Consider the following 20,760-nt stretch of genomic DNA (forward strand, 5'->3'; position numbering starts at 1 on the left):
CGCCAGATCCTTAACCCACTGAGCAAGGCCAGGGATTGAACCCTCAACCTCATGGTTCCTAGTCGGATTCATTAACCACTGCGCCACGAAGGGAGCTCCTTTTTGCTTACCATTCTAAGCAAATGTGCTAATCCTCTTTGTGCCCTTTCCCTCTTAGCAAAGACCACAAAAAGACTTGTTTTTTTTTTGTCTGCTGAGGGTAAGGCACTAAGCTTGGTGGTGAGGGTGCTAGAGCTTAGAATTATGACGTGTATCCTACCCTCAAGAAGCTTATAGTCTAGTAGAGGAATCAAAATATGAGTACAGATGATTGAAATACGCAAAGCAGAACATAGTAATGCCTCAGGCAAAGGGCAAGTGAAGTTCTGTGGAAGAGGGAGATTGACAGGGGACCTGGCCTCTCCATCACCTGGGCCACCTCTCCGTCATCTCTCTGCTACCTCTCCATCACCTGGGCCACCTCTCCATCATCTCTCTGCTACCTCTCCATCATCTGGGCCAGGAGTATGGGATCATTAGTATAGATTAAGTGGCTTAATCTCTTTGTACCTTGTTTTTTCATCTGTGAAGTGGAGGTAGTAAATACACTACACAATTAATACTAGAGTTATTTAAATTATGTTATGAATGTTTCTAGATTAGAGCTTGGTCTATTCAGAGAGCTGTAGTGAAGAAATATTTGTTCATGTAAAATGTTTTATAAACATGCAAATATATTATGTACATTTTGAATGTCGTGAATTGACTTATTATTTATAGCAGTTCTCTCTGTGGAACCTAGCTCACAGGGAAACGTACAGGTTTTCTGGTGATCTTCCTTTCTTCTTGGTGGAAAGGAAAGCCTTTTTAGGTATTATTTCTATGTCTTGGAATAGCAGGATTTGGAATTTCAGATTACACGGTACTATGTTTATATTTATCTCATCGTTTTGCTCATTGCTCCATGATCATCAGCTTGGAGGTATCAAGTTCCAGACATATGGATCGGACTTAAAATATGGAGAGAACAAACCATGCTTAGACCATTACGTATAAATGGAAGCATCACTTCCTTCTCTCTTTTTCCACACTCTAGGCAGGATGTAGCAAATCAGATGTGCACCAAGACCAAGGAGGAGTGTGAGAAGCATTATATGAAGCATTTCATCAATAACCCTCTATTTGCATCCACCCTGCTGAACCTGAAACAAGCAGAGGAGGCAAAAACTGCTGACACAGCCATTCCATTTCACTGTAAGTACCTCCCTGTACCATAAAAGATAGTTAGTTCACCCTTGGGCTCAGTTGTAGTAGCAGATAAACACTGGGTTTGAGGACTTGGACAGCTAAAGAGCACATGGAAGTTAAGAGGAATTGGTATGGCTGATGTTGAGAGTTAGGGCCATCACGGGGAAGAAGGGAATGTATCCTAAGGGTCAGCATTCTGTGCTAGATGTCTGAGTGCCTGGATCCAGTGTGTTGCCCCACCTGCCATGAAGCTCTTGAATGTATCAGATAACTTTAATGCTTCTGTGAAGTGAGAGGGCTAAAATAAGCCAGTCTTTCCATGCTGTTATAAATACAAGCTTTTTTATAATCCCTTTGAAGAGTTTGTGGTTGTAGATAGTAGTTACTTAAGAGTCCAGTTTTTACCTCATTATAATTAATCATCCCAGTGTTAAGTCCAAGCAACAGTTTATTATTTTTGTTCACCTGATTGTGACAGTAATAGTGAGCTTGTTTTTGTTTTTTTTTTTTAATCTCACGTGGCATAGGGACTCATGAGTCTTCTAACAAAACGTAACCAAAACTATGATGAACTATAAATAGACATCTTTCCTGAATGACTCCCAGAGCACGAGTAATGAGATATGAATGTTTTTCTCCTCCTCCTCCTTCCTTACACACGCTAGAAATTGTTTCCAACTCAAAGCCTGATGGTCCCTCCTATTTGGATAGCTCTTTGAATATTAGCACTTTTGGGAGGCTGGTATGTGGAGGTTCTAGGCCAGGGATTAAACCTGTGCCACAGCAGTAACCAAAGCCACTGCAGTGACAGCTTTGGATCCATAACCTGCTGAGCCACAAGGGGAATTCCAAGATATTAGCACTTTGTTCTCAAAACCCTTTGACCATTTCTTCCTCAAGGTAGTCCAGTGAGACAGGCAGAGCAAGTGCTTTTGTTTTACACACAAGGAGACTCAGATTCAGAAAGGCTAAGTCATTTGTGCAAGGTCATGGGACTAGTGGATGTGAGGCCTGGACTCAAGTCTAGCTAACTCCAAAAACCCAATGGGTTTGACCTGTCAGTTGGATGGGATTTTTTTTTTTTTTTTTGTCTTTTTAGGACCACACCTATAGGATATGGAAGTTCCCAGGCTAGGGGTGGAATCAGAACTGTAGCTGCCAGCCCTAGCCACAGCCACAGAAAAGCCTGATCCAAGATGCATTTGTGACCAGCACCACAGCTCACGGTAATGCCGGATCCTTAATCCACTGATTGAGGCCAGAGGTTGAACCTGCATCCCCATGAATACCAATCAGGTTCATCACCCACTGAACCATAACAGGAACTCCCTGGATGGGATATTTAAATTGATCTGGTCCCAAGAGGGAGCTGAGTCAGGGAGGATAAATATTTAAGTTCCATAATACTAAAGAAGAGAACCTTGGTTTTCTTTTTTTCTGTCTTTTTTTTACGGCCGCACCTGCAGCATATGGAGGTTCCCAGGCTAGGGGTCTAATCAGAGCTAGCTGCCGGTCTATACCACAGTCACAGCAACGCCAGATCCGAGCCACATCTGCAGCCTACGCCACAGCTCACGGCAATGCCAGATCCTTGACCCGCTGAGCGAGGCCAGGGATCAAACCCTCAACCTCATGGTTCCTAGTCAGATCCGTTTCCGCTGCACCACGATAGGAACTCCTTGGTTTTGTTTTATGTTAAGAAAGTAAAAATCAGAATTTCCCATGTTTACTTAGAGGATACCCCAGGTTTTAATTTCCTTTTTAATAAATCGGTTTGTTTCCATCCTTTTTCTTTTCCACTTTTCCTTTATAAAAATCTTTGAGATCTTATTTTTTTCTCTCAAACACTCTTTTTCTCCAAACAAAAATATTTCAGATTCTAAGTGAGGACTTTTTTTTTTTTGGTATGTCAGTATTTTATTAAGTAACTAAGAAAAACTCTAAATTCTTCCAGCTACAGATGACCCTCCCAGACCTACCTTTGACTCCCTGCTTTCTCGGGACATGGCAGGATACATGCCAGCTCGAGCAGACTTCATTGAGGTAGGAGAAACTTGCTTCTGTTTCCGATGAGGCTCTGTCTCTTACCTATAAGTTCTATACCGCTAAAAAGAGATTTTCAAAGCACCATAATTTGTAGGGCCTTTGGCAGCTGCATTTTCTCCGTGGAGTACCTTTCTCATTTTTAAACATTTATTTTAGAAAGATAAAAGTTCTTCAGACCAAGAACTGGTTTCTTAGGTTTTATTCATGTTGACTCCCACTTCCTTAGTAGGTATGGAACTTTTATAGTCTGGCTTTTATTCCATACCTAGGGAGTTTCAAGTTTGTACTGTATCAGGGGGTTGGAAAAATTTTTCTTTTAAGGTCCAGGTAGTAAATACTTTTGCAACTAAACTTTGCCATTTTATGCAAAATCAGCATAGGTAATAGTGAACAGATGAGCATGCCTATGCTCCAGTAAAACTTTATTTACAAAAACAGGCAGCGGGCTCAATTTGGTGTATAGGCTGTAGTTTGCTGACCCTAGTACTGTATTCAAAAGTATATCAAAAATGACATGTATAAAAATTGCAGGCTCTTCATTCAGCCTTAGAGTTAAAAGCCGTGTGAATGTAGCCATAAATCTCATTTTATCACCTAATCCACAGTTGTAATACTCCTGGAGGTAAAGTTTAGCAAACTACAAACAGTTTTGCTGGCCAGCCCCAGGTCAGCATTTTGTTCATGGCAGGTTGTATTATAGAGCTGCCTCAGGGACACCACCCCTGAAAATTGTCTTTATTGAATAAGAGTATAAACAAACCTACCATTGAGCTGTGTAAAAAATATTATGGAATAAATAGGGCCCTCAGAAGGTAGCAAAAAGGTAGGTGAAGTAATGCAGACAATTTTCTTACCTAAATACTTGAAGGCCTAGTCAGATTTAGATTTTCTTTGATTAGAGTTTATGAAGATACTGCTTTTAGTTTTTAGAACAATAGGTTTGGCTTGATTCCTGGACTTACAACTTTCTCATTTTTTGCTACCACTACTGCCTGAAAGCCTCTCAGATTTTTCCTGTGACTTATTACTTGGGGCAGTTATCCTGGCCTTGTACCCCATTCAGTACTTTTTAACAAGTGTTTGTTTGTATATCTGCTGTTTGCTTTTAAAGCATGGCTCCTATAAAGGCATTATTCAGAGCTAATGCATCTGAGGTGGGAATTTTTTTTTCCCCAAACAGGAGTTTGACAATTATGCAGAATGGGACTTGAGAGACATTGATTTTGTTGAAGATGACTCGGACATTTTACACGGTAACATTTTATTTCAGCAAATGTTTTTATTGATTGCAATCTATGCGATGACACTGTGTTGGGTGCTAGGAATGTAAGAATAAATAAAACATGTCCCAGGCCCTTTATGGGCTCAAAATATAGTGGTTAAATTGCTGAACTTACCCTATTGCTGAGATTTGACCATAATGAGAAAAATCATGAGAATGTGGATCATATAATGGTAGTTGGGACTATCCCATCCCTCGGTCTGTGAGCTTTCTTTTGACTGAGACAAACCTACTCTGAGGTGGTTGGTCAAACCACCTGAGTGCCTCCTTAGAAGAAAGGAAATTGGTATGAAGACTTGGGACTGCCATGCCAATTGCTGATGCGGTCTGTTCACTGTGATTTCCTACCTCTGACTTCCCATAGCAGGGAAAAGAATGGATGTTCAAGAGTTTCTAGACAAAGGTTGGAAATTTCTTGTTTCTCAGAACTGTTGAATTTTTGGCACTTCTGAATTCTCATCTAAGATTAGCCTTCTAAGAATTTATGTCACCTTTTCTTATAATGTAAATAAATGGTTAATGCCAACAGGGCTCTTAAAAGTAGATGGTTAGACTTTCATTGAATATCCTTTTTTCCCTCTTTCCATTTTCAGGGAACTACATATTTAAAATAATCCCTAGCCTTCTGTTTCATTTCAGTCTAGAATCGGGGGTGATATAATAGAGAAATAATGCTCCCTTGGATTCTGTATTTCCTAAAGAGCATCTTCATTGTTTCTCTTAAATGTGTATGCCAAGTAGAAAAGGCACATCAGAATCCTTGTTGAATTATAAATCAAGTTTTCATGTTGCATGAGCTGGTCCTCTGGCACTTGAGGGGGAATTTGATTCTTCTCTCCATAGAAGAGCTGTCTGGGTATTTGTTACACCAGATCTGGACCAAGAAGGAGTCCTCATAAAAATTTTACCTTTAGAATTTTTTTTTTTTTTGGTGGCAGCACCCGTAGCATACAGAGAAGTTCCCGAGCCAGGGATCGAACCCAAACCATGGCAGTGACAATGCTGGATCCTTAACCACTGGGTCACCAGGGTACGCCATATAATTTTTTCTACATATTTTTTGAGCAGTTTTCTTTGCACAATTTCATTTCTCTTCTTTTCTCCCACACAACTTTAAGGAAAGTCATAGTGACGCAGATTGAACTAAAAGAGGAAAGCTTAAATGCAAACTACTTTAGCATTCACTAGACCCATTGTATTTGTTCAGTCTTCCATGTCAATCTCTGGACAGCCTTGGTAACTCATGTAATTGTCTATTCTCACCTCTTGTGTTGTTCCCTTGAAGGTAGTGTGCAGGTTGCCGTTCACTGTTTCACTTCTTACGCACCAGCTTTAATTAAAATGGTATTGTTCCCTGGCTTGTATCTTTCATATCCAGAATGCAAAAAAGCAGTTTCATAAAATATCATCCTTTTAGATACTATTCAAAAGTTTTGAACTTTTGAGAGTCGGAATCTAACATCAGTAATGGTTTGACTATATAAGGGACTTGCTGAATCACTTCTCTAGGCCCTAATCCAAGGTCTTCATTCTTAAGCCTCAACGTTATTAAGAAAACCATAGTAATGGTTGGTGTTTAATTTCGCTCTTCATTCTTTGTAGAAGCGGGATTTGTGGTTTCTTCTGGTACCCTCTGGTCCTTTATGTAATTAAGTGGGGACAAAAGAAAAATCTGAAAGAAGTCATTGATTAGGAAGTTTTATTTCAATTAGCACTTCAGACCTATAACATACTTTAGTTATTTGTTCAGTCTTAGTTTCTGCAAGCTTTTAAGTCCCTTTATTCTAGTTTATTTGAACTACAACTGAAGCATCTGTTATTGATTGTTATACATAAGTAGTTTCAACAGAACTTAAATAATAATCCCTGCTTCCCCTTTCCTTCCCTGACTGGTAGTGAACTCTCATGTTTCGACAAGTGTTGTTTAAAAGGTGATTACATCATAAAGAGGTTCGGCAGGACTGGAGATCAAAGGGATGACTTGCTGATGCCACAAAGGGATACCTTGTTTATGGCTTTAAGTTCTCATATTAGCTCCTCTGGCAGCATGATCCCCTGTCCAGTGGGGCATATTGCCCCTGAGCTGAGCAGTTCCTCCCAGAACACTCAGTGAAGGTGACTAGGAGGCCAAGGAGACTAGGAAGAAATGAGAAGGAGCTTTGTATGCTCACCCAGAACGAGAGAGGGGCACATAGTTTGTGCAGCTCAGGACAATGATTCAACCCCAGCCTTGCTTCTGAATCACTGTGATCTTGGGCAAGTCCTTGGAATCTTGCTTGCTCTTTCTTTGTGTCCCCGGCCAATAAAGAAGGGGTGACACTGATTAGTCAGTGTGAATGTCTCCAATGAATGATGGTACGTAATTTAGATTGGTGTTATTACCATTCCATTATACCATCATACTCTTAATATTACAGAGCACTAATAACATTCCTTTTATGTTCCCTCACTTATAACTACTGGAAGGAAGCAAACTATTTGGCTGGGTTTCATATCCCATCCCCGAGCATCTAGAAGATTAGATGATGCCACTTAGCTTTCTTCCTCACCCAGAGACTTTTGCTATGATACGTGAAATTTGTCTAATAAAAGGAGTTTAAGTGGTCCATTATAGAGGCCTAGGACACAATGGAGGGATACTTTTTTTTTTCTTTTTGCCTTTTTGCCTTTTCTAGGGCCGCACCCAAGGCCTATGGAGGTTCCCAGGCCAGGGGTCTAATCAGAGCTGTAGCTGCCAGCCTCCGCCAGAGCCATAGCAACGCCAGATCTGAACCACATCTTCGACCTACACCACACATCACGGCAACACTGGATCCTTAACCCACTGAGTGAGGCCAGGGATTGAACCCGCAACCTCATGGTTCCTAGTCAGATTCTTTAACCACTGAACCATGACAGGAACTCCTGGAGGGATACTTAATTACATTCCATCCATACCAGAAGTCTTTCAGAATAGGCCCAAGAAAGATACTACAGATGAAGTAGTATCTGAGGAAGAAAATAAGGAAGTTCTGGGACCTCCTCATACTTTATCAATAAGCAGAAATTATTGGCCCAGAAAGAGAGATGCAGAAGATTTGCTCTCCTGTGTCACGGTGTGTTCTGGGATGTCAGTGCAGACACATAGTATAGATCCCATTTCCTCAGGGGATGTCACTCCCCATCTGCCTTCATTTGGGAAAATCTCTCCTAAATCTGGAGACTCTTTTTTTCTCAGAGTTTTACAGGTGCTAAAGTCTGAGTGCAACATCTTCTAATCATTGCTGTCCTATAACCCAAGTGAGCAAAAGGCGTCACAAGTGCTATCCTGTGTGTTGGGTCTTGTTTCTGACACTTCTCAGGGTGGCACATTAGAACAATTTACTCTCCCTCTATTTGGAAAGCTAATTTAAGCAAAGTTTCTTGGCCAGATGTGGCTATTCCACCACTTTTCCCGCCCCAAATTTTCTTTCTTTGGTCTGTATTGTCAGCCTTTGACAGTTAGCAGATCAAAGGTCCAGCCTGGTCACTGTGTAAACTTAAAACTGTCCATTGGCAATGCTCTTCCCTTTATGGTGATTTGGCTGCTTTATGCTTAGGACTTTATTTATTTATTGTCTTTTTAAGGCCACACCCACAGCATATGGAGGTTCCGAGGCTAGGGGCTGTAGCTGCCAGCCTACACTGCAGCCACAGCAGTGCCAGATCTGAGCCGACTCTGCAACCTACACCACAGCTCACAGCCATACCAGATCCTTAACCCATTGAGTGAGGCCAGGGATCAAACCCACAACCTCATGGTTCCTAGTCAGATTCGTTTCCACTGTGCCACAATGGGAACTCCTATGCTTAGGGCTTTTTAGACTTAAATGTTATTAATAATTATAGCTAATAAATGGAGCACTTACTGTTTGCCAGGTACTAGCCTTTTTTTTTTTTTTCTTTTTGGCTTTTTGCCATTTCTAGGGCCACTCCCTCAGCATATGAGGTTCCCAGGCTAAGGGTCTCATTGGAGCTGTAGCCGCCAGCTTACACCAGAGCCACAGCAATTCGGGATCCAAGCCATGTCTGCAACCTACACCACAGCTCACTGCAACGCCGGATCCTTAACCCACTGAGCAAGGCCAGGGATCGAACCTGCAACCTTATGGTTCCTAGTCGGATTTGCTAACCACTGAGCCGCGACGGGAACTCCACCAGTTAAGTCCTTGACATAATGAACTCATTTCATCCTCACAAAACTCTTTGGCTTGGGCATTATTATTATTATTATTATCATCATCATCATCATCTCTATTTTATTTTATTTTATTTTTTTGTCTTTTTGCTATTTCTTGGGCCGCTCCTGCAGCACATGGAGGTTCCCAGGCTAGGGGTCTAATCAGAGCTACAGCTGCCAGCCTACACCACAGCCACAGCAACGCCAGATCCGAGCCACCTCTCAGACCTACATCACAGTTCACGGCAATGCTGGATCCTTAACCCACTGGGTGAGGCCAGGGATCCAACCTGTAACCTCATGGTTCCTAGTCAGATTCATTTCTTCTGCGCCACTGCAGGAACTCCTTAGTATTGTACTTAAACTGTCTTTACAACTTAGTAAAAAAAAAAGCTTTTTTTTCCCCTTGCAATTTCACATTTTTTTGTCTTCTGTAGCTTAACCAGATTCCTGAGAAGTAGAAGTAGACATATTCCTATTCTGCCTTCAGGGAAATGCACAAAGGAGTTAAGTAACCTGCCTAAGCCTTCCTAGTTGCTGACTCTAACCATTAGGTCACGTAGTCTTCTTTCCTTCACGGAACTAGTTGTGTGCATCTTAGCCAAAGCTTTTTTTAAAAAGCTCAGCTTCTGGGGAATACCTGAGTCACAGGTTTGTGCTCATGTGCTTGCAAGAGGGATTTTGATTGGCTTCCCTGCAGTTAAGGCCTCTGAGTTGGTTTTCTTGCCAAGCAAGCAGTAAGTGCCTTCTGTCAGGAAAACAGAAACATGTTGCCAGCTATTTTGAACAATGTTAGAAATACATCGCAGTGGGAAGGAGCTGCCTCTGACTTCTACCCACTTCTCGAAATATTTTAAGGCCAGCCGTTTGGAAACTTTATCAGTCCTGAGTGTAATCACAGGGAGACTAGTCGTCCCCCAAAGCTGCGATTTCAGAGGCCTTGCATCAGTAGCGAGGTTATGGGTGCCTTGGGCTTGCTTGTTTTTAATGACCTCTGGGTCTTTGTTTGCCTGCTCTGCTGGGACCTCAAGTCACTTTAAGTAGCATTCGAACCTGTGATTCTCATTCTTTCAGTGTCTTCCTCTCATTTCGGTTCTGCCTACTGCGCGTGGTCCTCCCGGGGTTATTCATACAGTTGAGATCTTATCATCGTTGCTGCTGTCTGTGTGCTTCATAAAGACAAGGGAGAGAGCTCCAAATATGAATTTTCCTCTGGGAGAATTCCAGTTCCCTTCCTATTTATTTCTCTGTGTTCCCTTCCTTCCCTTTGTTCTCCAGAGCCAATTGTACAAGTTTAAACTACTGAAATGATCAAGCAGTAGAACCATTTATCAGCAGGATTTATTTATGGAGTTTTTTGTAACACAGTCTTTTCAGTTTTTTTAAGTCATTCCCACACATATCTCGGGAAACAACATAAGTTCGAGTCTTAGAAAAATTACAGAAATATTGTCAAAATTAGCACTACTTTCCACTGCATCTTTGGGTGTTTTCTTTGCCCTTGAACTCATCTTGTTATTGGGTGGATAAATGAGATAAGGTGCTTAGAGAGCCTGAAACGTGGTAAATACTATTTACTTAGCTATTTTATTTGCTTCTCTTTCTGCCTTAAACTGTTGACTTCTTAATTCTGTTTCTCACAAGAAATACAGTCCACTCTTAAACTTGCACTTGGCTATACTGCGTGTCAGAGACACCTCTTCTCCTCTCCTCTCCATTCCTCCTGCCTCTTCCACCCCACGGTTACGTAAAGTGCACCCTCACCAGCACAGCGTTCTCAAGCCTTTAAGTCCAGAGCAGCTGTGTTAGGAAACGCCAGCAGGGTCTGGGGCATTCTCTGGTACCTGGGCTTCTGCATGGAACACCGTAGAAATCAAGAAAGAGTTCATTTTTGGAAGGATTTCTGCTACCTGAGAAAAGTTTGGAAACCATTGCCTTAAAATCTTGGACCCGATGTTATTCAAATATTTTTGGTTGTTAGAAATGAACAAAAAAAGTTTAAAAAAATTACATTAACTCACCTCTTCAGATCATCCAGCTAGAATTTATGTTATTTTTATCTCAAACTCAAGGGAGAATGGCCTGGATAAAGTGTTCCTGGTCATTTCCCAGTAATTGAAGTTACATACAGATATAGTGCATCTGCTCACAGCCAAGCATATTATATTTTGATATTTCTTTCTTCTAATCTGAAACGCTAATGGATGTAGTTGCTAGCCCATGTATGACCAAAGTTCAGATTCCTCGTTGAACTGTTATATGAAAGCTAATAATATACATGGTAGGGCCTGGCCAAAGAGGCTATTCAGCAGAAAGCAGAAATTAATTTCATGTAAACATATACATAGGAAAAAAGAACTTCACTGTAATTTACTGGTAGAGAAATTCAGTATCCCAGGGTGTTTTTGTTTCCAGGAGACACATGTCCCAGGACCAGTAAGTATAAACTAGTTCGTAGTATGAGGTTCAAAGTTTAGGAGTTTGGGTAAAGATTTACTTTTGTCTTGGCTTTGTTATTGTTTGTGTTTGTTTATAGCTCTGAAGATGGCTGTGGTGGATATCTATCATTCCAGGTTAAAGGAGAGACAGAGGCGAAAAAAGTAAGTATAGAAAACCTTCCTGTCTTCTTTTGCTTTTGTACTGTTGACCATATAGTCCACTTGTGGCTCATCTTTTAACTTTGAGGAATACACTTAACTCAGTTTTTCCATCCATCAAATGGGAATAATAATACCTCTCCCTTTTTTGCTTTTTACCTCCTCCTTCCTTACCCTTTCTTGATGTTATGATGACCAGTGAATAGTATGGTTACACTGTTTTAAGGGGAAAGGAACAGATAAATTTAAGGTATTCTTTTAAGGTATGCTTTTTCTAATGCTGCCATTCTGACCACTCAGTTTTTATGAGAAGCTTTTTATCTAAAAGGATTTCAGGAGTTCCCATCGTGGCGCAGCGGTTAACGAATCCGACTAGGAACCATGAGGTTGCAGGTTCGATCCCTGCCCTTGCTCAGTGGGTTAACGATCCGGCGTTGCCGTGAGCTGTGGTGTAGGTCACAGATGCGGCTCGGATCCCGCATTGCTGTGGCTCAGGCGTAGGCCAGTGGCTACAGCTCTGATTCGACCTCTAGCCTGGGAACCTCCATATGCCGCGGGAGCGGCCCAAGAAATGGCAAAAAGACTAAAAAATAAAAGGATTTCAGAAAAATACGAACAAATTTCAGGTACTCTTGGTTATTCATTCTCTTTGCAACAGACCAAAAACCATAAAATTATGGGCCCCAGACCCCTGTTGGATTCCAGGAGACTTTAACAGTTCAGAGGAGGGTATGCAGAGGGTGTGTATATATGTGTAGGCATGTCACCATGGTGTTACTAACTAGAGACAGGGTATCACAACAGGAAAAAGGAATGGGACTTGGGAGGCACTCTTGAAGGACCAAGATGCGAGCTCAAGTAAAACTTACAGGGAGTTTCTGTTGTGGCTCAGCGGAAACAAACCTGACTAGCATCTTTGAGGATGTGGGTTCAATCCCTGGCCTCACTCAGTGGGTTAAAGATCTGGGGTTACCATGAGCTGTGGTGTAGATTCCAGACACGGCTCAGGTCTCACATTGCTGTGGCTTTGTGTAGGCCAGCAGCTGCAGCTCCAACTTGACCCCTAGCCTGTAAATTTCTGTATGCTTCAGGTGCAGCTCTGAAAAGTAAAAAAAATTTTAAAAATGAAGTTTACTCTCTGCATGCCTGGAGTTAGCTTCTGCGAAGTGCTGCAGATTACCCAGCTGTTCTTCTCCACTGCTAGTCATGAATACCTCTGGTACAAATCAAAGGTTCCAGACACATAACTGCATGGTTTACTTAATTCTTTTTTGCTGGAAACACACAGAGCTGGAACAGTGTTGTAGAAATGAGTTGTTCAGGTTGCCATTAGGTATTATGTTTTATGATGCTCTTTCATTAAATATGCACAAGATTTATTTCAAATAGCCTCAAAGCATTATGTGAATGTACAGTTGTAAATGATGAATGTGTGGTCATGATGTCCTTTTATGGTTAATAGATTGCCCTTAAGTGGCTGTTCTCAATTACCATTTTGCTAAGCTGAATGGGTAATTTTTATGACATGGACACAGATTCCCTTCAGCTTCATCTTAAGATCAGAAATGTGTTTTTCAGTATTTATGAGTGCTCATTGACTCCTTGAGTTCATCCAGCAAATAGTTAATGAGAGTCTTCTATGCCCAAGAAGAGGAATAATAGGATGCTTGAGAGCCTAACATTGAGACTCTAACTCACTGACCTGCAGATCTCTGTGGGGAGTGACTCCTTTGGAACTTGATATTCTTCCTCAGAGTGTTTAGGACGTCTCAATAAAAATTGCGTGTGGAAGACGTTATTAAATGTGCAACTAATGATCACATATATTATTATGGTTTTCATTCTAGAATTATAAGAGACCATGGATTAATCAACCTTAGAAAGTTTCAGTGTAAGTATTAGCTGTTTTCATTATATTAAAATTTCTCCCTTTATTTATTTATTTATTTTTGCTTTTTAGGGCTGCACCCACAGCATATGGAAGTTCAGAGGCTAGGGGTCGAATCAGAGCTGTAGCTGCCAGCCTACACCACAGCCATAGCAATTCGGGATCCAAGCCGCGTCTTCGACCTGCACCACAGCTCATAGCAATGTCAGATCCTTAACCTGCTGAGTGAGGCCAGGGATTGAACCCACAACCTCGTGTTTCCTAGTCAGATTTGTTTCCACTGCACCACAAAGGGAACTCCGAACATTATCGAGTAGTTTTAAACAGATCATTTTTGGCATCCTAATCCAGGTTGCATATTAGCATCACCTAGGAGGCTTAAAAAATTCTCGTACCTGAGACCTCAGACTACTTCAGTCAGAATCCTTAAGTATTCAAGGCAATTCTGTTGTGTAGTGAGAGTTAAGAACCATTAATAGAAAGTTCCCCTGTGGCATAGCAGGTTAAGAATCCAGCATTCCTGCAGCTGTGGCACAGGTCACAACTGTAGCACAGCTTCAGTCATCCCTGGCCCAGGAACAGTCCACATGCCATGTGTGTGGCCAAAAAAAGAGAGCCATTAATATATAGTCAATGATGCTAAGAATTCTTTTTTTTTGTTTTAATTAGTGTAGTAATTAAAACATGACCATTGAGAGTTCCCATTGTGGCCGGGAAACAATGAGAAACAAATCTGACTGGTATCCATGAGGATGCGTGTTTGATCCCTGGCCTCAATCAATGGGTCAGGAATCCAGTGTTGCCATAAGCTGTGGTGTAGGTCACAGATGAAACTCAGATCCTACTTTGCTATGGCTGTGGTATAGGCCGGCAGCTGTAGCTCCGATTCAACCCATAGGCTGGGAACCTTGTATGCCACAGGTGTGGTCCTAAAAAGCAAAAAAAAAAAAAAAAAAATCGTGCAATGTCTGTCTATGTTTATAATAGTTGTATGTCATAGTAGTCTTTTTGTAAAAGTACGTAATGATGATTGTGCTTCATATGCTGGTTGGTGGACTTTCACAGGGTTTGGCACTCTGGGCCACTGGAAGGTTCAGGTCAGCCAGTTTTGAGTTAAGTATTTTTAATATAGTCCTGATCATAAGTAGGTAACATTTTATGTCCTTTCTCACTTTCCATTACGCATTTCTCAAGTGATTATGATCTTTGGATGATGTCATTTTTGACAGGTGATATGTTGTATAGATACATAAATGTATAATCATGTGCTTAGTCTGTCTTTTATTATTAGATATTTAGCTTATTTTCAGTTGTTTTTGTTTTTTTCTTTTATGGCCACACCATGGCATATGGAAGTTCCTGGGCCAGGGGTAGAATCTAAGACACAGCTGTGACTTACCCTGCAGATGCAGCAATGCCAGATCCTTAACCCACTGTGCTGGGCCAGGGATCAAACCCACACCTCTGCAGCAACCTGAGCCCCTGCAGTCAAATTCTTAATCCACTGTGCCACAGCAAGAACTCCAGTTTTTTCAATCATTATAAATCTAAGGTAAACTTGTTTGTGAATAAAGTTTTGTCTGTATTTAGAATAGTTGTCCTTTTCTTAAATTTTTTAAAAATTATGGTTGAGGAGTTCCCGTCGTGGCGCAGTGGTTAACGAATCCGACTAGGAACCATGAGGTTGCGGGTTCGGTCCCTGCCCTCACTCAGTGCGTTAACAATCCGGTATTGCCGTGAGCTGTGGTGTAGGTTGCAGACGCGGCTCGGATCCCGCGTTGCTGTGGCTCTGGCGTAGGCCGGTGGCCACAGCTCCAATTGGACCCCTAGCCTGGGAACCTCCACATGCCACGGGAGCGGCCCAAGAAATAACAAAAAAAAGACAAAAAAAAATTATGGTTGATTTACAATGTTGTGCCAGTTTCTTCTGTACAGCAAAGTGACTCAAGTCACAGGTAAATATACACAGAATTTTTTTTTTTTTTCGGTCTTTTTGCTATTTCTTGGGCCGCTCCCACGGCATATGGAGGTTCCCAGGCTAGGGGTCCAATCGGAGCTGTGGCCACCGGCCTACACCAGACCCACAGCAACGAGGGATCCGAGCCACGTCTGCGACCTACACCACAGCTCATGGCAACGCCGGACCCTTAACCCACTGAGCAAGGGCAGGGACCGAACCCACAACCTCATGGTTCCTAGTCGGATTCGTTAACCACTGCGCCACGACGGGAACTCCAGAATATTTTTTTAAGTTAGATTCCCAGAAGCACAATTAATAGGTCAAGGAATATGGTTATTAAGAATGCTTGACACATGCTGCCAGCATGTTTTCTAAAAGATGGTTATATCAATTTGTACTCCTTCTAGCAGCGTACATCATCGCCTGTTTAACCACATTCTCATCGAGAGCTGTGGGTTGGCAAAAATAACCCAAGACCAGATCTCCCTTGTCCTTTCTGTAGACAGTAATTGGTCATGTTCTGGTAGCCACAGTAGTGGGTTCCTACATCTGAATTCCTGCGCTTTCCATAGGTCATTTGGATTTTAAACTTTACATAGAAGACCTTGACTCTATATAAATTCTATTCTCAGCTGAGAGACAGAGATCAGTTTTGCCTCCTTATTCTTTTAACTGTATCTCTACCATGTAGAGCTGAGGGGCAGCGCTGTTGCTTCTGAGGAAGAAGTGGATGGGCAGTGTGGTTTGAGGGGTTTCCAGTTGCCATGATACTGAATGTTCATGACCTTAGGATGGTAGGCATAGGAGTTTTTTTCATCAGATTAAAACATTTTACTCCAGATTTTTCTGTATGATCCCTGTAGAGAAGGGTGTTTTACATAACTTGTAAGTGGAAGCCTGTGTCTTTAGCATTAAAGTGGACGGAACTAGCCGCCTAGTTAACTCTCTTACTGAAATGACTGGGTAGGGGTTCAAGAGTTCCTAGCCACCCCAATGTACCAGTTATTGTTGGTGGGTGTTACTCCTCATCTTTTGCTGATAGCCCTTTTTATTAGAAATTTGGTCAGTAGTGATCCTCAGAGTTGCTGGCCCTGGCTGTGCTGCATACATATGATCATTTACTGAGAGTTATCAAAATATAATGTCAGTAGTAGTCAGTTAAATTGTGGTACTAAATTAAGTTTAGAGGAAGGCAAAATGACCCATATAGAGAGTTAAGAAATAAATATCTTACTCGAGAATGTGTAGTTACAAAGAAGGTTTTTGGCGGGGCATGCAAGAGATCAGGTGCTTTTTCCAGGCTCATCTACCTCTTCTAGATGAATTACTGTGTCTGTGCTTGCCTTGTTCTGTATAAGTTAATACCAGAAGTTTTGCCCAGCATTTTTCCTAAGAACTCATGATCTGCCTTTAATCATCTTTCCCATTACTGCCAGCCGTTCCTGCCCCAGTACAGATTAAGAGATGGGGGTGGGGGTTAGCAGGGTGCTCAGCAGTGCAGATGGCCTGCAGTGATCACAGCATCCCTCTGGGAGCGTCACTCTGGTTCTGTGATGGCTATGATCAGTGTTCTCCATTCTTAGTTTTCCAGTTTGCTTCCTGGCTTGGGTAAGTTAGTCGTGTGAGGTTAGAAATAATGTCCTTCCGTTTTACTTCTTATAAAAGAAATGTGGAAAACTCAGAGATCCTTGTATTCTTTACTTTCTCTGTAGTAATGGAACGGCGATATCCCAAGGAAGTCCAAGACCTTTATGAAACCATGAGGCGATTTGCAAGGATAGTGGGACCAGTGGAGCATGACAAGTTCATTGAAAGCCATGCATGTAGGTGGTTTTTGAACCTTGAGCAAGTATGTGTGTGTGTGTGTGTATGTGTGTGTGCTTATATAAATAGGAGACGTAATGGTGTATTTTATGTGAAGTTCTGCAAATAAGTGGATATTTTTGTATTTCTTCCTGTTTATTACTGTGAGATAAATCTGGGACTTTGGGGGTGAGAGTAGAGAGCCTTTAAAAAGCCTTTTTCCCCCTCAGATAAACAGTAGTTTATTAATTTTCCCCCTTTTTGTTATGAGAGTTTTAAAACATATGCGAAAATAGAGATCACAATAGTATAATGAACCCCCATGTTCGCAGTATAATGAGCCCAATTTCAGCAATTATCAACACAGGACCAGTTTACCACCCACTCCCCTCCCACCCTCAGGTGGATTATTTTGACACAAATCCCAGACATCATGTTATTTTGTTCATGATTATTTTCATATTAAAACTGGTTTTTAAAATGGGGACAGAGTTGAATGACTCGTGGAGATAGTATATAGTACGTCCATCGTTTTCTTGCCTTTTTCTCTAAGAGAGTAACTACCATTTGATTTTTCAGTATAAAAAATAGCCTAGACATTAAAACAGTCTGAACTGGGTGGCTAAGTCTATACTTTCCTGATGAGATTCATGCATTGACCCCCAAGTTTCATTCTGGGAAGGTGCTTCCTGAAGGCTCTTACCCTGTTCTCATCATGCAAATGTTTCTTCCATGACATTGTAGGCATTTATCTGAGCCAGCCTGGTTGTCCTCACCACACACCCTGTTTGGTTGGCGTTCTTTTTGTAGTTTATACTGGGTGACTGATCCTTACTTCCTGTCCCAGTTTGTGCCATCCCTGGTTTATGTGTCACTGCAAAGAACTACATCCTGTGGATGGTCCAGGCTCTTCCTTCATCCTGTTTCAAAGCACCCAAATTTGGATGTTCTGTCATGTAATAACCTAAGCAGCGCAACCTGATCTGTGTGCTCAGAGGAGGCAGAAATCTTTGCTTTATGGAAAACACAATTGCTCTTTTGTTCCTATAGGAGAAAAGCTGTAAAGAAACTCTCTGGGACTTGAGCATGGAGCTTTTGTCCTTGCCTTGCAAACGGGCCACATCAAGTAATACCAGAGATGGGTTTCATAAAAGAATTTGGTTTTGTGGCTAGAGCTTTTAACAGAGAATAAATAGAGCAGGGAAACTTGGTGGCTTAAAAAAATTATATTCATTACTTCTGTAGCTAAATGAATTCAGCCAGTTCACTGTGAGTTTTCTAGAAGACAGTCAATTCCAGCTGCTTTCTCCAGCTGGAGATAGAAGCCCGAAGACAGCTGGAGCACGTTTTTGTCAGCTCTTGGGTAAAATTTCTTTTTTTTTGTCTTTTTTTTTTGTCTTTTTGCTATTTCTTGGGCCGCTCCCACGGCATATGGAGGTTCCCAGGCTAGGGGTCCAGTCGGAGCTGTAGCCACCGGCCTACGCCAGACCCACAGCAACTCGGGATCCGAGCCGCGTCTGCAACCTACACCACAGCTCACAGCAACGCCGGGTCGTTGACCCACTGAGCAAGGGCAGGGACCGAACCCGCAACTTCATGGTTCCTAGTCGGATTCGTTAACCACTGCGCCACGACGGGAACTCCGGGTAAAATTTCTAATGAGATGTCAGCAGCAAATAGGATTCCCCAAATGGATTTGCCCAGTTTTTTTATAAGGCAGAATTACTAAAAATATCCAACAGTAAAAGTGCTCATTGATACTGATTTTGTTTTTCCAATTTTTCTCTTGTGTTTGTTTTGGGGGGATAAACAGTGGAATTTGAACTCCGAAGGGAAATCAAGAGGCTCCAGGAATACAGGACAGCAGGCATTACCAATTTTTGTAGTAAGTATGTTTAAGCTACGCATGAGGTCAGAGGGCAAGTGTCTTCCTAACACATAGAGGACATCTCTGAGGTGCTGTGGATTTTTTTTTAAAACAAGCTTTTATATTTCAGAATGAGTTTTCAGTCCTTCCAGTAAAGTTTCATTCATTTAATCCTTATAAATACCACTGTATGAATTATCTGAGGTGAAATGAAAGTTATAACAGAGAAAAGAGAGATGCTGCTTTAGATTTAGGAGTCTGTTGCCCTTAAGAAATAGCCTCAGCCTTTTAAAATTTAGTGACGGGTAGTCTGATCATTCTTATTAACCCAGCTCTAACTGCTTGCATCCTAGTTACTTGAGGCCCTACCCTATGCCCTTCACCTGGCTTGCCATTTAATTCTCATTACAAACAATGAGGTAGGTATTGTTATTTTCATTTAATGAAGAAACCAAGGTTTAAAGTGATGAAGGAGATGGTTGTAGTAGAGCCAGGTCATAGGGAAGGCAGTGTGTTGCAGTATTAAGACCTGAAGTTTAGGACAACTTGGGTTTAGGTTCTGGCTCTTCTGTTAACAGATCTATAATTCTGTTCGCCACATCTATAATTCTGTTCGTTCAGTTTCCAAGTCTCTTGCAGTTAATATGAAGATTAGAGATAATGCATGGAAACATAGCACAGTACCTGGCACACAGTAAAGCCTCCCTAAATGGCAGTTTCTGTTGTTTTGTTGTTGTTGGAATGATCTTCAGCATTTCCTCCTTCTTCTTGTAAATTGACAGTTGTCACCCACTGCCCACAAGAAGTGGTCCTATGGGTGTAAGTTTGGCCTCCTATAGTGGCTCTTTATTTTTAATGATGGAAGCTGTTTATAAAATGAAATTTTATGTGGAGGTCCCATCCGTAAATAAGATAGAAATGGGACTGCTTTGGTTGATGTCTGATGGTTCAGGTCCTGTGTGGAACCCAGGACCACCAGGATGTGGAGGTGCTCGTGGTCTTCTCAGTAATCCCCGAGAGACGTTCACGGGATCCTGGGGCTCTGTGGGACGTGGTTGAAAACCCGCTGGTGTGGTCCTTTGGATCCTGTGTTCCTTTGTGATGTATGAAAAGCGCTATGCAGCTGTTGAGCAAGATGCATATAAAGACTCTGATACCACGTTTTGGTTACCTGATACTGATTGCCTCTGGGAAAGAGGGGGAAGGATAGTACTGGTCAATGAGGGCTTGCTTTTATTTGTAATTCTGAGTGGTTTTTAAGGAAGGGTACATGTATAGCACTTGTGTGACTTGCCAAAATACATGGATAGAAAAAACAGAACAGGAAGTAAAGATGACAATATTAAAAGTTACTTTTTGAGGGATATAAGCAACTCTTTGTACTTTTCCGTTTGGGTTTTTTTTCTCCCCCTCCCAAATCCCTTAAAGGTAGAAAAGGAAAATATTTTCATTTCTTGTCAAAAAAGGGATTTCAAACTAGGGGAAATCACTTTGCTCTTAGGAAAACAATCGTGGAAGCAGTTTTGCAAAGGAAATTTTAAAAAGACGGACTGTTTGCTGATCAGTTAGGAAGCTCTTCAGTTAGTTCTGCTCCGTGGTCATTGTGGTCACCGTGGTGGCGGTTTTTTCATACCCCCAGGTGCCAGAACCTATGATCACCTCAAGAAGACCCGAGAAGAGGAGCGCCTCAAACGTACCATGCTCTCCGAAGTCCTCCAGTACATCCAGGACAGCAGTGCCTGCCAGCAGTGGCTCCGCCGGCAGGCTGACATGTGAGGGCTTAACGCCGGGGGAAGGAGCAGCCCCTTGGATGTTTTGGCCTTCCCTGAATTTTCAGACATTTCTTTGTTGTTGGAATGATCTTCAGCATTTCCTCCTCCTTCTTGTAAATT

General features: G+C 41.8%; 1 protein-coding gene across 4 annotated transcripts in view; it reads left to right on the forward strand.

Annotated features, from left to right (window-relative positions):
- Positions 1-20,760, forward strand: part of TADA2A (transcriptional adaptor 2A) — a 50,346-nt gene that overhangs the window by 22,906 nt on the left and 6,680 nt on the right. For 3 of the 4 annotated variants that reach the window (XM_047757225.1, XM_047757226.1, XM_047757227.1), the window contains 8 exons: positions 1,076-1,233; positions 3,182-3,270; positions 4,454-4,526; positions 11,290-11,353; positions 13,198-13,241; positions 16,911-17,021; positions 18,815-18,886; positions 20,508-20,640. In XM_047757225.1, coding sequence (XP_047613181.1) covers positions 1,076-1,233; positions 3,182-3,270; positions 4,454-4,526; positions 11,290-11,353; positions 13,198-13,241; positions 16,911-17,021; positions 18,815-18,886; positions 20,508-20,640 — 744 coding nt within the window. The remainder of the gene's footprint in view (positions 1-1,075; positions 1,234-3,181; positions 3,271-4,453; positions 4,527-11,289; positions 11,354-13,197; positions 13,242-16,910; positions 17,022-18,814; positions 18,887-20,507; positions 20,641-20,760) is intronic. The other variant, XM_047757228.1, reaches the window with a different exon arrangement.

This window comes from Phacochoerus africanus, chromosome 14, assembly GCF_016906955.1.
Source record: "Phacochoerus africanus isolate WHEZ1 chromosome 14, ROS_Pafr_v1, whole genome shotgun sequence".
Taxonomy (NCBI): domain Eukaryota; kingdom Metazoa; phylum Chordata; class Mammalia; order Artiodactyla; family Suidae; genus Phacochoerus; species Phacochoerus africanus.